Source organism: Chiloscyllium plagiosum, unplaced genomic scaffold (assembly GCF_037043375.1).
Source record: "Chiloscyllium plagiosum isolate Xiang-an unplaced genomic scaffold, Cpla_swu_hap1 HiC_scaffold_19, whole genome shotgun sequence".
In the NCBI taxonomy this organism is placed as follows: Eukaryota; Metazoa; Chordata; class Chondrichthyes; order Orectolobiformes; family Hemiscylliidae; genus Chiloscyllium; species Chiloscyllium plagiosum.
This window is the reverse complement of record NW_028270157.1, coordinates 64,747,823-64,764,856: the sequence shown is the minus strand read 5'-3', so window position 1 is coordinate 64,764,856 and position 17,034 is coordinate 64,747,823. Positions and strand designations below refer to the sequence as shown.

Below are 17,034 nucleotides of genomic sequence, written 5' to 3'. Positions count from 1 at the left end.
TTTTTATTTGATATGGAGATGGGAAAACTAATGCTGGATTAATTAGTAGAATAATTTTTAATGTGCACGTGACTAGTTGGTAAAACTACTTTGCATATGAAAAGCTTTAGGAAAATCAAGTTGCAGTTTTGAGTCACCTGGAGTCTGCAAAAGCCACATCCGTTTTATTGGCTTCCATTTGCTTGGAATATTTGCATTGAGATTTGTCTTGTGGTATCGCCTCATCCTTGAATGTACCAAGCTTCTTGCTTTGCCAAAACATTAGTAGAAATCCAACTGGAGTCGCTAGTTTGAGCACAGTAGTATTTCCATAATATGCTACTTTCACTTTGGGCAACAGGTCCAGTTACCTTAGTGAAATGCCCCCCTCCTGTACTACTCGGTGACTTTAATTTCAAGATCAGCGCCAAGAAATCTTTTCCTGCAAATGCTTCAAAAACAAGCTGTTAGATGCCAGCTTTTGGCCTTGTGTGCATTTAGGTGGTGGCACAGTTTGGTAGCAGCTTGCACTCTTATCTACAGCTCCCACAATTCCTTCTCTTGGAATTTCTAGTATTTAGAAGATTCTGACTTCATGTTCGAACAATAAATCTGTGCAGGAATGACAGCTGAATTTGATATTTCCCTTAGTTGCACAATTTTTGACTTGGGCCCTGGACATATAAATTATTTATGTTCAAATGTCCAGTTATTGTCTTAGTGTTTCTACTGCTTTTTTTCTTTGCAATTTGAAGCAGTTTAAAGATCCAGAAGTCTGGCATGTTTAAGGATGAAACTACGAAACTTTTAAACTAGTAAGTGTTCAATTTGAACTTGAATGCGATCAGTGCAGACTCCTGATTTAGTTCTTCTTTCTATCACGTGTAGATATTTGTACCAGTATCTAATTTCTAAGTGGATGATTAATAACAAACTGACCTTGAACAAGACATTCTTTATTTCTCCAACTGAATTACAGAACACCTCCAAGGGGAAAATGGTGCTATTTCACAGAATTATGTCTGGTGTCCAAACTACAGGTGAATTCTGATTCAAACTCTGGATTTGAATGCTACTAATTTGCAGATCTAGATATTCAACATCATCCATGTGATGCAGTTAGCATACTGGCTATCTGGCTTGTAGAATGCAAGATTTCATGTAATTGAATTTGTTGGCATCACTGGTTTTCTGGGTGTTTTGAGAATGTTTGGACGCTTTGACATCTATATTGGTGTGGCCATCTTGTCACTAAGGTTTTAGCTGAGCAATCTCAAATTTAGTTTGTTGCCAGACACCCTCTTCGCAGTGGTCCCCTAGTAAATAGGATTTCATTAGAGTTTCAAGCACCAACTAGGGCAGTTGTGGCTATCTGACTCGTTTCTGTAAATGCATGTGGAAACACCCTTTCGTGAAATAGCCTGTGCCTTGTTGTTGCAACATACTGTTTGGCCTGAAAATTGACCTCTTTGATTTGAGCCCAGAATGCCATTACTAACTAGGCTATTATATTGTCTGCTCCCCACTTTCTGAAGACCTGTTGCAGTCAGAGCTTGGTTGTCCCTCTGCACCACAAGGTGTAGTGTTTAAAACTTCTGAAGGTGCAGGATTGTGCATCTATACCAAAAAATGAATACCATTTAAGTCAGTGAGCTCTGTTCCATTCTCTAAATCTTATTAATCCTTGATGAATTACTTAACTTGAAGCTTATCTTGGCCTGATCAAGGCTGTCATCGAGGATTTTCCGTCTTTCCAGGAGTTGCTGTTTACTTGGGGTATGCACTATTCCTGAATAAGGCTGATAAGTGTCTGATTTTAAATCTATTTGTAAGCTTTCATGGTTTTATATGGAATCCATCAACCCTCCACACCTTTTCTTGAAGGGAAGGAAGTTGGATCTTCTGGCTCTGATCATTTGGGACATCTTGAGCAATTGCCTTGGATAAACAGTGATGCAGTCCAGAAAAGTGGTGGCCTTTGAAAGAGCTGTCAATTTTATTTTGATCTGATTTGACCTTTCTTCAACTTTGAACTTTCTTATACATTGTTCACTTGTACTGTCATACTTGAACCCACTTCTGCTGTTTTCTGAACTTGGGATATGAGCTGTTTAGTCAAATGTTAACTGTTTGCTGCCTCCACTGGTAATGCACTGTAGCTCTGGATTGTGAATTGCCTGCATCTTTCTCTTGCCCTCTACCTGAAGCAAGTTTTAAACTTTGATCACCAGTTGTGCCTGATTTTATAAATCCCTTATTACTATGACTCTGGAAGTTGTCCCTGGCCAGATTTTTAGAGATCAAATTCTCCCTTTTTATTCTTCATTCTGTGAATGTATACTAAATCTCTTGAAGCTTTCATTGCAGCTGTTGACACAGTATTTTCATACATGAAAGTAACCCAATTCCTTTCAGAAGTGAGTCTTCATCTCAGTGGAATTACTATCAATACATCAGGGAAATAAACTTGGTTCCTGTTGGGGTATTGTCCAGGAATATATGTTCATGACTGTTTAGTGAGAAATGATTTGTGTTGTGCAACAGTATTTGGCCCTGGTACCAATTGTGGTAGGCAGACCATTTCAACACTAACTGCCCCTAGTTCTACTGAACAAATTGCTAGTATATAGCATGGTTTGAAAATTTCCATATTCAAATATTGCTAAAGTGCAAGTTAAGATGAATTGCACTATTCTCCATAAAGCCACTTTCTGCAAATTGCTCATGAACGCTGAGCAAGAGTAGGCCATCTGGCCCTTTTTTTGAGCCCACTCCACCATTCAGCAAGAATTGCTCTTGTCCTTTGAACCCTTGTGTGTACTTTTGAATGGCAGTCTACATTTTTGTAGAATTAGCTGCTAATAGCCAGTGAGACTAAGACTGAATTTTCTAGCATGATGCAGGAAGCAAATCATGAATACTGGGTTTTTTAAGTGTCCTTTTCAGTCTTTGCAAGAAATCTATTTTACCAAAGGGGCTTTTAGTGATTTGCTTCTGAAAGATGTCTTTTAAAATCTAGTGAGCAGTTATATTTTGATTTTTAACTTTGGAGGAGGGTGGTTGGTGGGCAGGATTTGGGTGGAGGAATGGGACAAATTGGAAGGTTTTTTGGGATGTGGGGGGTTTAACGTTTCTGGATCAGAATGTGATTATTGCCTTGTCTAGCAGAGTGGAAGATTTTTCAACCTTTAGCAGGTCCTAATTACTCAACTGCAGGGTGGAGCGATTCATCTCAGATGAGCAGTCCAGAGCAAGACAGTGAGCACTTCAACAACAGTGGGGATTCTGGACAAGGGGACTCACGAAGCATTACTCCAGTGGATATGCCAGTGACCAGTCAAGCTGCCACCCTCTTGCCTGTACATGTCTACCCTCTTCCTCAGCAGATGAGAGTGGCCTTCTCCACTGCAAGGACCTCTAACTTTACCCCTGGATCCCTGGACCAGCCCATTATCTTTGACCTTCTGCTCAATAACCTTGGAGAAACATTTGATTTTCAATTGGGGCGATTTACCTGCCCTGTGAATGGCACCTATGTCTTCATCTTTCACATGCTGAAGCTAGCTGTGAATGTCCCACTCTATGTAAACCTCATGAAGAATGATGAAGTCCTGTGCTCAGCTTATGCCAATGATGGTGCTCCAGATCATGAGACTGCCAGCAACCATGCTGTTCTGCAGCTTTTCCAGGGAGATCAGATTTGGCTTCGATTGCACAGAGGTGCCATCTACGGTAGCAGTTGGAAGTATTCTACCTTTTCTGGCTACCTCTTGTATCAGGACTGAAACAATGTGCTTGAATAGCTAAAATGCTTTGCACTCTGATCACTGTATCTCTAAGGGTCACTGAAGAGAGTTGCCAGAGATGACTTGTTAAACTATTGCAGTGGTTTTGTGGAATTTGGGTTTGCACTGATTGGGCACTTTAACCTGTGATGCCTTGCTGGTAGAATTGTGAATATATTGTTACAGAATGTTATGACTTTCACTTGTCAGTCGAAGACAACTTTCTGTGACTGTTTGTTTGAATTGGATAGATTCCCTTAGCAAGATATCCTGCTATTTACAATGCCTCATGGTGCCTCAATAAAGATATTCTGCACTGTTGGTTGGTGTTTTGAATGGACAGTATAGCTGCTAAATCCTGTGCATTTGACAAATTAGTTGACAACTCTGCAAATGTTAAGTGAAATAGATTTTGCAGCAAACCACTATCAGCACAAGTAAAATTTAAGGAATATTTTGCACCTTCACAATTTTAATGTTGACTGACTTACTGAATTTTACCTGAGCTAGTGTTGATATATTTAAAAAAGGGCCAAAGTGGCTATTATGCATCAGAAGCAAACACAGCAACCAAAAATGTAAAATTTACCAGGGTGAAACATTTGTCACAGCATTCTAAAATGCCATTACAAACATTACAGTAGTTTTGATAAATGCTCCCAATGCCTCAGATACAGAAATAAAATGGAGTCTGCCAAAAAGTTACTGAAAAAAAAACTTTACTTAGATGTTAAAGGCCATTATTTAAACGTTAACCTTGCTTGCTTTGGGAACAATCTGTGCACTCATTAAACATTCCTCTCCTTCAAAAAAGACCTTGAAGGTAACACCCCTCAGCCAAAGATTGTATAATTAACATTGCCTTACAGTTTGAGAGAGATTTCACCTAAAATGAGCTAAGCAGCTTGGCCACTGAACATCTTCCAGCATATTAAATTTAGCAAGCAAATCCTTGAAACAATTGATTGGATATCTTCTGGAAGATATCCGATCAATTGTTTCAAGGATTTGCTTTAGTCTCCTCAGATTTGAGGAGTGAGTTAACATAAAATGAACAGGCTAAAGTTACTTGTCTGTCCTGGACTCATCTCAGCAGGTTAGAATCTATGTATTGATCACCTTGGCAGGTGGTGACCTAATTCTCACTGAACTGTTAAGTGAGAGACCCAGTTAGTGTTCTGGGGATCGAAGTTCAAATCCTGCCATGGCAGATGGTGAAATTTGAATTCAACAAAAATCTGGAATTAAGAGTGTAATGATGATGAATCTATTGTTCGATTTTTTTTTTTTTTTTTTTTTTTATTTTGAGGAACATCTCAATGAAACTGCCATCCTTACCTGGTCTGGCCTACATGTGACTCCAGACCCACAACAATGTGGTTAACTCTTCTCTGCCCTCTGGGCAATTAGGGACAGGCAATAAATGCTGGACAGTGACTATCTCCTCCTGAATTTTTAATAAAAAAAATACAAAGTGCAGTTGTTCTTGTCCTCTTGCAAAATGTCCAGATTACAGAAGAGTAAGTGCTGGATGTCTTGAAATGGTTAAAAGTGGATAAATTCCCAGGACCTGATCAGGTGTACCTGAGAACTCTGGGAAACTTGAGAAGTGATTGCTGGGCCTCTTACTGAGATATTTGTATCCTCGATAGTCACAGGTGAGGTGCCAGAAGACTGGAGGTTGGTAAATGTGGCGCCACTGTTTAAGAGGGGTGGTAAAGACAAGCCAGGGAACTATAGACCAGTGAGAAAGTTGTTGGAGGGAATCCTGAGGGACAGGATGTGCGTGTATTTGGCAAGGCAAGGACTGATTTGGGATAGTCAACATGGCTTTGTGTGTGGGAAATCCATGTCTCTCAAACTTGATTGAGTTTTTTTTTGAAGAAGTATCAAAGAAGATTGAGGGTAGAGCAATAAATGTGATCTATATGGACTTCAATTGGAGGTGTAGTGGACAGCGAAGATGGTTACCTCAGATTACAACAGGATCTGGACCAGATGGGCCAATGGGCTGAGAAGTGGCAGATGGAGCTTAATTCAGATAAATGTGAAGTGCTGCATTTTGGGAAAGCAAATCTTAGCAGGACTTATAGACTTAATGGTAAGGTCCTAGGGAATGTTGCTGAACAAAGAGACCTTGGAGTGCAGGTTCATTGCTCCTTGAAAGTGGAGTCACAGGTAGATAGGATAGTGAAGAAGGTGTTATGGTATGCTTTCGTTTGTTGATCAAAGCATTGAGTACAGGAGTTGGGAGGTCATGTTGCAGCTGTACAGGACATTGGTTAGGCCACTGTTGGAATATTGCGTGCAATTCTGGTCGTCTTCCTATCGGAAAGATGTTGTGAAACTTGAAAGGGTTCAGAAAAGATTTACAAGGATGTTGCCAGGGTTGAAGGATCTGAGCTACAGGGAGAGGCTGAACAGGCTGGGGCTGTTTTCCCTGGAGCATCGGAGGCTGAGGGGTGACCTTATAGAGGTTTATAAAATTGAGGGGCATGGATAGGATAAATAGGTAAAGTCTTTTCCCTGGGGTCAGGAAGTCCAGAACTAGAGGGAATAGGTTTAGGGTGAGGGGAAAGATATAAAAGAGACCTAAGGGGCAACGTTTTCACGCAGAGGGTGGTAAGTGTATGGAATGAGCTGCCAGAGGATGTGGTGGAGGCTGGTACAATTGCAACATTTAAAAGGCATTTGGATGGGTACATGAATAGGAAGGGTTTGGAGGGATATGGGCCGGGTGCTGGCAGGTGGGACTAGATTGGGTTGGGATATCTGGTCGGCGTGGATGGGTTGGACCGAAGGGTCTGTTTCCATGCTGTACATCTGACTCCATAAGTCCTAGCACCAGTAGGCACAGAACTGTAAGAATGAGTTCAGGTTTTAAAAAGTTATGGAAAACTAGACATGCTCTTCCATCTTTTGTCACCCTTGTTTCCCAAGTCCCTTGGTTTTGCATCGAGAAGGCACCATTTTCTCTAAAGAGCTCCCCAGTGATCAATTCATTGTGCTGCAGGAAATTACTGCTGCTGCCCTGCCTGTCTCTCTCTTCCTTCCCCTTCCCCAAAAAGAGAGAGACTCCTTTCCAGTTTTGGATGGATGTGGTCTGTGCTGATATGGAACCTGATGTTGTGTCTGATCCATTTATGAAAAGGTCTGGAGCAGTCATACAGATGTGATGCCATGCTCTCTAGGAGGGTGTCTATCCTGTATTTTTCCTTTTAAAAAAAATTGTAGGATAGCCTACAGATGTTGTAGGGGTGGCAGCAGGAGAAAATAAGTGCTGAGTTGCTATTCTTGTCTCTGTGCTCCTTCAATAAACAACTAAAATACAAACGTGCATGGTCATATTGTGCCCTATCTATATTGGCTGGTGCATTTCCACACTTGATGTGCACATACGCACAGTTGCAATTCTTTGTTCCTTCTAGGATTGATTCTTCTCCGAGCTTGGCCCTTATTTTTAAAGATCTCCTTCCTGTTTCTAATCCCCGTCTGACTCGTCGCTCTGGTTCTGGCCTCTCATGCATTCCCAATTACAGTTGCTCCACCATTGCCTGTGCTGTCCTTTTCCCAAACCCCAAGCTCAAGGGCCGGAACTTTTTATTCCTTGCACTTCTCTGCCTCCTTCACTTTTTCCTTTTGAGCGAAATCTAGCACTGACTACTTTTTTTTTTTTTTAGGATGATCTGATCCAATATCTCCTTGTGTGCCACTCACTTTTTGTTTCAGGGAAGCACCCCTGCTATTCATTTAAAGCTATGGAAATACAAGTGGATACAGTAAGGTTAAACATTTTGAAGGCTGAACAACAAGAACAGCTGCGTCAGTCTTTTCCCAGGTTTAAGCATTCTGGTCTATTCCTTTTTGGCCAGGCCTGGAATAGGTAGCATCCGATGTCACCCTTTCAAAAGTTGGCTATATATTTTTGATTTTAGTGGTTTATTCATTGACTGACTAGCTCAAGTTTTGAGCTTGGGTAGTGTAATAGACTTGTTTGATTCCAGCATTGATTTTTTTTTCCACTGGGCTAGCATCATTTCGTGACAATTCCACCTTAAGGAATGATCATTCTTCCTCCTTTTTGAAAACTCAACCTCTAGCTCGGGTGCATACCATTCTCACTTTGCTCGATTTGCCCGAAGCCGATAGGAACTGTAGATCCTGTGTGTGCAACTTGGAGCACAGCTTGGATGTTCCAAAGGTGTGGCAATGCAGCTAAGTAGTTTAACAGAGTACAAACCAATTGTGGAGAGAGAGAAGGAAAATATTCTTCTTCTTTCTTGTCGGCCTTTTTGTTCTTACAGGATCTACATAAATCTCAAATATTAAAAACAACAATGTGACAAAAAACTGCAGGATACTATTTTCTTGTATAGCTGCAGTAACTATTTAAATGGTTGTGTTGTATGCTTGAAAGGCAGTGGGTAGAGATATAGTACATCTCTACCTACTTCTTTGCAACTTGAGCATTTAATTGTTACTGTAGGAGCAGGTGACTAAAGTCAGGGTAACAAATGCAGAAACTACTCAACATTATCTAATTATGTAACTCTTCTTTTTGCTTTTTCCCGGTCTAATTGAAGATCAATTCCTCCAGATTTTATTGTATCACTGATAAGACTTTGGGCCCGTCCATGTTCAACCTGCTCTGACATACTGCTTGCATTTTGACTGATGTGATAAATTCCACCATAGCAGCTGAGATGACCAAAATTCTAGAAGGATAAAAAAGAAATTAAATCACTTGCAACTTTAACAATGTTTAATTTGCCAAATCTCTCAATGTTGACCAATCCTTCAAAAGATCTTTGCTAATGTATCTTTTATAATCTTTTGAAATTTCTCCATTAGCATTGTTCCTTCAGGTTTCTGTAGGCATGCCCTCCTTCCCACTCACTCTCACTAGCAGAGACGATGATGCAAACTAAAAAGAAAGCCAAACTAGAACGTCTGAAACTGTGAACCGGTGCTGTTGGAAAAATTGTTGACTCAAAACATTTTAAGACCCCCATCCATCTACTGCATCTTTACTACACTTGACTACTTCTCTCTCTGTTCCTTTTATCCTTTTTCCCCCAAAGCATACAAGAGTTTTCATTTGATGTTGGATTTACGTTTTAAGCTAGTGGCCAGGATGTCCTTCACATTCTGAAAATAAATTTTAAGCAATACACAAAATAGGATCTTGAAGCCCTTTAACTGAATGAATAATTGAATTTCAGCTCGCAGTAAGAGGTAAAGTTGCTATATGTATTTTAAACTTGTCTAAACTCCGTCTTGCCAGCTGAGCATATATCGTTTTGGCTGTGAGAGATGTTTGAATACTCCTATCTGGGTCCAATTAGTTCAAATAAGTCTGCCTTTTTATTATGCAAGTGTCCTGTCTTCAGGAAGCCCTTTCGTAGCCAGTGAAACTCCTGAAGAGTGGTTACAATTGTAATCTTGGAAACTCTCTCAAACCATAATGTGACAATGTTTTTTTTTATTTCACATTGATTAATGGATAATTCCCTTGTTCTTTAAATTCCGAAAGCTTTTGTGCTGTCATGGGGAAACAGCTTAAATTGCTATCCGGAAGAGTGTCCTCTACCAGTATTGTACTCCTAGCATAGAGTCCCTACAGTGTGGCCCAACGAGTCCATATTGACCTGCTGCATTCTCTTCTCAGAATTCTCAGTTGTAAGATAATCATTGGTCAGCAACCTGTCTCCCATGTTTCTCATCACCCTCTACTCTCTCCCTAATTTTAGATAATTAGCTCTAGGTCCACAGAGGGCTGTAACCAAACCCCTCCATTAAAGGAAGACAATCTGTTATAGCTTGAGGATAACCACTGCTCATCAACAACCAAGACAAGGTGAAATCAAAATAGTGCTGTAGGCAGTCAGCAGGTCTTCTAGTATCTACGGAGAGAGGTAGCATTATAGAGTCTGACATGACTCTTCTTTTGGGCAAAGAAGAATCGTAGTAAACTCAATCCTGACTCTGTTTTTCGTTTCATTGATGCTGCTAAGTTTCTCCAGCATCTATAGTACTTTACATTTTGAGTAAGGTAAGGTAGGATCACCAGTCTCCAAGTCCTATGTTGTTGCCATCATTCTGCATCATGCTCTTGCTGTCCCCTTTCATAGTTCAAAGATCTTTGTCCACTTTGACAACTTTCTGGAGTAGAGTTTCATGATAATTCATAAGATACAAGATTTCTGTGTCTAATGTTTCAATAAGATCACCTTTTCATTCCTCTTAAATTCCAGTATTTTCTGACCACCCAACATGACATTTCCTGAGAAGGCAGCCACTTCAATCCATATAATAGCACCTTTCCAAAATGGCTTGCTACACCCATATGCCTATTAATTAGAGACACAATATGGTCAGCTCCCTCAGCGTGATCTATTCCAATACCCTGTGCAATTGAAGCAAGATTTCCCTACTGTTAATCCTTCGCCTTGCATCAGAGGTCATATCATTCCATTGCTTTTCTAATTATTTGCTATAGCTGCATGCTAATGTGCCTCATGTGTGAGGGCACCTAGATCTTTCAACTACAGCGTTCTGTAGTTCCCCACTTTTTAAGTAAGGTTTTGCTTTTCTAATCTTTCTGTTGATATTCACCCACTGTGCTCTTAGCTGCCAAATATTTGCTTGCTCATGTGACATGACTATAGTCCTATGACATCTTAAAATCATTCACTTTCTGTTTTAGCGATTTTTTAAAAGTCAGTAGTTCGCTATAAATGTTGCACATCTACTCTGATATTAGCTGTGTGTCTACGCTGTAGCATCGTGCTAAATGATATTGTAAGTATTCGACGTCTATATGTGCTGGAGAAACTTAGCAGCATCAATGAAGTGAGAAACAGAGTCAGGATTGAGTTTACTATGATTCTTCTTTGTCCAACCTTTTTAAACACCTCCATTAAAACATTGCTTTCAGATCAGATTTATCAATGCAATAAATTCTGTAAATAGTCATTTTCTAATGTGTTTAACTGAGAAATTAACTCCAGTATTTAAATTAATTTCCTAGTTTAACTAAGCAGCTTTTAATTTGAAAATTCTCTCTGGTTTTTCCAGATCAACCATTTACTTCTGGGTGATAGTCACTAGAGATATTTTTGAAGGTCTTGGTTTTCTGACCTGTCGCAGTCAGACAAAATGGCCGTTATGTCTAAATATAAAGAATTAAATTGCTGACTAGACTCAAGAAGTTGGTGGTGTCCATAATTAAAGATAGTATTTATATCAAAGTAGAGGTTACCAGTGCTTACATCAACAGAATTTAAAAACATTCCACTTTGAGAGTTGGAAGGTTAGATTAGAATAGATTTTAAAAAAAATAACTCAAAAGCCTGCCAATGCCTCCTTGTTGCTCCAGTTCAAACACTGAGGAGCAAAGATTGTATGTGTCAGTTATAATAGAGGGCAAGAAAAAGGGGCAAAAGATAATGGAAGTGTTTGAGGATTGAAACAAAACAGACCAATCAACCTACGCATCTAGGTATAATCTCCTATCCTAAAATAATTCCATCTGGCTATTTCAAAACAAAAGCCCACTCTAAGTAAACCGATACACCAGTACAAATACATCACGATTGGACAATAAGTCACACTGTAGCTGAGAGAAAGTGAGGACTGCAGATGCTGGAGATCAGAGCTGAAAAACGTGTTGCTGGAAAAGTGCAGCAGGTCAGGCACCATTCAAGGAGCAGGAGAATCGACGTTTCGGGCATAAGCCCTTCCTCAGGAATCACTGTAGCTGATGTGCTGCAATCCTTGTTCTGTAAATAGCTCTACATATGTTCTGACTGTAAACCAAACTTTAAGGTCTGCACATTTCTATAATTTGCAACCTCTTTCACACAAGTAACCTGGGAAGTATTTTTTTTAAAAGGGGAAAAGAAAATGTGCTAGGATCTCATTAGCTGGAGTGCACTGGCTGAAAAAGTGATGAAAGCAGATTCACCAGGGAGCTGGTGAAACGGGTAGAATGGTTATCTGCCATCTGATGCTATTAATGGAGAGAACTGTTCAATTCAAACTGCTGATCTAAGCAACTTGTCTGGTGGAATGCGGAGTACTGTGAGAAAAACAAAAAAATCCCCCAACGCTGAGGTTTCCTCATGCAGCTATGTTTTCAGTTCAACGCTTCTGATGTTAGTCTGGCAGTAGTTTTGCCTCGACTATTATACCTCTCCCATCTATTTCCCCCCCGCCCACCTCACGCTTTCCAAAAGCAATAGCTCTTATTTCCAATATGGATGAGCAGATGGAAAATTGGATGTGGTTGCCCGGTTATTTTAATCTTTGGAGTAGATCAAAGCATAACTGCTGTCTTGCAGCATTGGTCTAGTCACTAGATTTAATGAAAATCACTGCTTGAGTTTAACGTAGTATTTACATTGTAGCAAGTCTGATTCACTGGGTCCTATATATAAGTCCCATTCCAGGACTTGAGCACACACATCAAGGCTGACACACGCAGGGCAGTACTGAATGAGTGCTGTACTGCCAGAAGTGCATTCATTAGCATGAAATATTAAACCAAGTTTAACTAACTGCTCAGGTGGGTGTCGGAGATCCTGTGACATTATTTTGAAGATCAACAGGGGCGATTTCCCCCGTGTGTTGGCCAACACTTAACCTTCAAGCAACATCACCAAAATAAGATGTTATTTGATGATGGTCTCATTGCTGTCTGTGGGAGTCTGCTGGGCACTCATTGGCTACCATGTTTGCTACATTACAACATTGACTTTCTCTTAAAAGCAGAGATGGTGACATCTTGAGTCACTGACCTCCTATTCCAGAGACTCTGGCGAATGTGGGTTCAAATCCCACCAGTGTAGCCTGGTTCCAGCAAAGGTTTCAAGGCACTCATTATTGCTTGTTGTAAAAATACATTTGGTTCACTAATATCTTACAATTAATCACTAATTCAGTATATGTGACTCCAGACCTGCAGTAATGTCACTACCCTCCAACTGCTGAGCAAGCCACATAGTTCAAGAAAATTAGGAATGGGCTGGGTCTTCAAACTAACAAAAAAAAAGGTGCCTGAAGACATCCTGTGGTTCTGAAAAGCATTATATAAACCTGTCTTCCTTTCTAATCAGCAAATCCCTTGTTCATCCCTTGTGTACTTATGTAGCTTTGCCATAATTGCTTCAACTTGCTTCAACCACTCCAGTTCCAGATATTGAGTGAGTGAAACATGCATCATGGGGCCAGAGCCATGGTGCAGCTGTCAATAAGATGAAAAACACCAGTCCCTTGATTTTAGGTAGAAACATGTGAAGAGGCCAAAACTTCAACAGCTAACCATCCTGAGGCTTTTATATGTAATCGAAAACAAAATACTGCAGATGCCGGAAATCTGAAGTGAAAGCAAGAAGTATTGTAGAAACTCAGTAGGTTTGGCCACAGCTGTGGACAGAGAAACAGCGTTAATGTTTTGAGTCCAACGTGACTCTATTAAATTGGCTAAACTGAAATTAAAATTCAGTCTTTTTTAAAGTGCAATCATTTTGATCAACAGAGCAATTGCAAAGGGTGATATTTAAATAATAGTTGTTGATGCAACTTTTCAACAAGAAATATGTTAAAATATCAAGCCATATAAACTTTGAAAATGTGAGCCTCCTCAGCAATTTAAGAATTGAGAAGCTGCTGCTAATGGCTGGAAATAGAGGTGCAATTATTTTTTAACTTATGCACCATGAGCTCAAATGTGCTGGTTCCATACTTGCTCTTTGTGGTTGTGAGCCCTTTGGGGTGACCTGGGTTGTCCCTGCAATGATCAGATTTGTGCTCCTGGACATGTGTCGCACTCTCAAATTTGGAGGGTCTCACAAAAGCAGTGAATCATAAATTGAACCGTGGTTGTTTAGATTATATTTACATTCCTATACAGTTTCCTCTTACATGTTCCATCTTAAACAAACAAACTTCCCATGAAGAAAACATAATGGCCAATATAATGCACAGACACGCAGTTACAGATGATTCTGAGTCACAGAACACATAGCTGCGCACCAGAAGGTCTTTTTGCAACCTTGGAACATCCCAAAGCATTCTATGGCCAATTGACCACTTACAATATGTCATCGTAATATAGGAAATGTAGTCAGTTTCTGCACAGAAAAATTAATGGATAAATATTGAGCAGGACAAAGGGAATTTTGCGTCTCCGAAATAGTGTCGTAGTATCTGTACCTCCACTTCATAAGGCAGGTGGGACCTGGTTTAATGTCTCAACTGAAAGATTTGCATCTCTGACAGAGTAACACTCCCTCAGTCCTACATTGGATTGCACATCTCTGGAGTATGACGTTTGGTATTTGCTTAATTCTGACAATATGGCCCATCACTGGCTTGAGGGAAATGACAGTTGGCCAGAATATTTCAGTAGGACATTTGCACACAGTACTTGACCGCTTCAGTTTAATGGATTGTACAAGGTACCCTGAACAGAAAAGCTGAACTAACTGACTTGGGCTCATTTCTCTTCACAGGCCATGGCATCTTACCACAAATGAGGCAGACGCATGAGTAAATTACTACCACAATCAAGTTTGCACAGTTTTGCAGTTTACAATACATACTTCTCACAGTCTTGATAAAATATACAAACAAAAACCGTCTTGGTGGTGTGTGTAACACTGCCACATTCTTGCATATTATATTCTGTACAGAGACATGTCCTTATGCTGGTTCTCATTACATCTCAGACTTCAGGGAAATTGAACTTCATCTGCTGAACCAGTTTGGGAGCCTGAGAAAAGCAGTGTCTTAAGGGTGCATGGAACATCATGCCAGTGGTACAATCATTGCTAAATTGCTCAAGATGTTTATTGTGGAAATGTTTTTGTGTCTGAATTGTAAAGACAGCTACACTGTTGATGCCTTGCTTACATTCAAACACTTAAAGTATTTTTACTAAAGCTATGAAATGAGAAGGGCAACAATCTTATTAATTATACGGTAGCTCGTACGGTCCTCTTTTCCCTCGGGGAATGTGTTCTATGCTGTCATCTGTTTAATCTGCATTGAATGTGAGTTGTGTCAATTTGCAATATGTAGGGATGCAGTTTTACTCTGCTATTGAGACATTTCAGATTTTACATGAAATGGTATATCACCGTTTTCTGGATGTACATTGATTATGTTTATAGCCATTAAATGTATGTTTGGAACAAGACAATAAAATATTCTCTCAAAAATTAGGGTCCTGTAGCAGAAATAAAACTAACCCACCACCCCGCTCCCTGATTTTTCACTTTGCCTCTGTCTTTTGCAATTTGAATTGCCTTTTATAATCCAGGATGAAATGTGACTCCATACCTGACTGCGGAATTTTCAGTGGACCACTTTGGAGGATTCTTTTCTTTTAAAAATTAAATTAGTGACTTAGAAGGTGGGAATTTTAGATTTGTGATTCCTTAGGATATCATTTCTGTTCTGCCCTGATGTAAATAGAAATTGTTACGCCGGTTGGAAATTCAGCAAGCAGCCAAAACAGCAAACATTATCTGCTTTTCAGAACACTCTTAACACGGAAAGACAATTCAGTCCTCGAAACCTGCTCTGCTCTGCCATTGAAGGAGATTAGGACAGATCTTTATTTCCACTCCATTTATTCTCCATTCCACCATAAACATCTCAACAAACTTGACTTTTTGTGTCCTACACTTCATACACATAGGCCTTCTAGTGGTCATTTCTACCTTTGTCGGCTTCAGTAAAATGCTTCAAGCGGCATTCATGTGCACTGTACTTTTAACTGGTTTGCTAAAAGTTATAATTTTTTTCAAGGCACCTGAAAAAACTCAGCAGGTCAGGCAGCATCTTGGAGAGAAACAAGAGATGGCATTTCAGATCAATGGCCTTCCACCACCAGCAAGACCCAAGGCAGGAGTGTGATGGAATTTGCCTGGATGAGTGCAGCTCCAACAGCAGTCAGAGCTCAACACCACTGAGAGCAAGCAGCCCATTTGAATGGCACCCCCATCTGTCACATTAAACTCCTTTCCAATGACGCACAGTGGAAGCAGTGTTTATCACCGACAAGATGCACTGCAGCAACTTGGTGCCTTGAACAGTACTTTCCAACACCCTGATCTCCACCTCTTACAAGGACCCAGCAGCAAGTGCAGAGGAACACCACCTCCACGTTCACCTCACAAGTCTCCTGATTTTGAAATATATTCCTTTATTGTCATCATGGAACTTAACAACAATTACCTAATAAGAATGATAGGAAGTTCCTTTGCCATGTGACTACAGTGATTCAAGAATAAAACTTACCAGCACTTTTTCAATATCAGTTCGGGATGAATAAGTAAATGCTGGCCTTGCCAGAGTAGCTCTGCATTTGCCCATATATTCCTTGAATAAAAAGGGAGCGATGACCATTGATGGGATGGAAAGCATTTTCAGAGACTCCACACAGGCTATTGCCGTTTATATTGCCATTTTCTGGCAAGAGAGGAAATTTGTGGACTTTTTCCACTTTTTACCAAACTTCAAGGAGAGGGTGATGAACAGGAGATTCACAAACCCGTTCTAAACACAACATCCCTCTGAGTCTCAGCACGGCAGGACTAATGAATTCTCTGCACAAAGGAAAATGCATCACACAGGAGGTAAACTGACCACTGAGGGTGAATGTCACCAGTTCAGATACATTCTTAAGCTCTGTTAAAATCTGACTCTCTCCTAGCTTTGTTCGGTCGTGCTTACTACTGTGCACATTTGCAGAGGTAAGCAAGTACAGTATCCACTATGATGCAAAATCCATAATTTTTAGTGTGCTGTGGCAAGAAATGATGCAGTAGCAACAGAATAGCTGGCTAAAAAACACTGTATTTAACGTAAATAATTTAAGCTGTTTACAAAAACAATTAGTTTTTACATGGAGCATGACTTTCCCCAAGAAATTATTGTTCTATCATGACAGGGAATAAAACATCTGAGGTCTGCTATCCAAATACACTTTTTCTGCTATCTTCCCTTGAAGAGACCAACGAATCTTTCTCAAAGAGCTGGTATTTATTCTTAGCTCTTAAGTAGATAAGGATGAGACTGCAGTGGTTTCAAACTGTGTCAGACTCCAAACAAAGCCTTTCATGAGAAAGTAATTCATTTGGACTGAACCTCTTCACTTTCAGGAGGTCGCCTTGACTGGAATATTCATGTCAAGATTAGAGTGGTGCTGGAAAAGCACAGCAGATCAGGCATCATCTGAGGAGCAGGAAAATTGACGTTTTGG

At 40.1% G+C, this 17,034-nt stretch overlaps 1 protein-coding gene across 15 annotated transcripts in view; it reads left to right on the top strand.

The window, feature by feature from the left end:
• The window catches only part of caprin2 (caprin family member 2), a 57,022-nt gene extending 41,995 nt beyond the window's left edge, over window positions 1-15,027 (top strand). For 10 of the 15 annotated variants that reach the window (XM_087997492.1, XM_087997495.1, XM_087997494.1 and 7 more), the window contains one exon: window positions 3,148-4,085. In XM_087997492.1, the coding sequence (XP_087853618.1) occupies window positions 3,148-3,764 (617 nt within the window). In that variant the 3' untranslated portion in view covers window positions 3,765-4,085. Of the gene's footprint in view, window positions 1-3,147; window positions 4,086-14,278 lie in introns of those variants that run through there. The other 5 variants (XM_043709000.2, XM_087997491.1, XM_043709008.2 and 2 more) reach the window with 4 other exon arrangements.
• The last annotated feature ends 2,007 nt before the right edge of the window (window positions 15,028-17,034 follow it).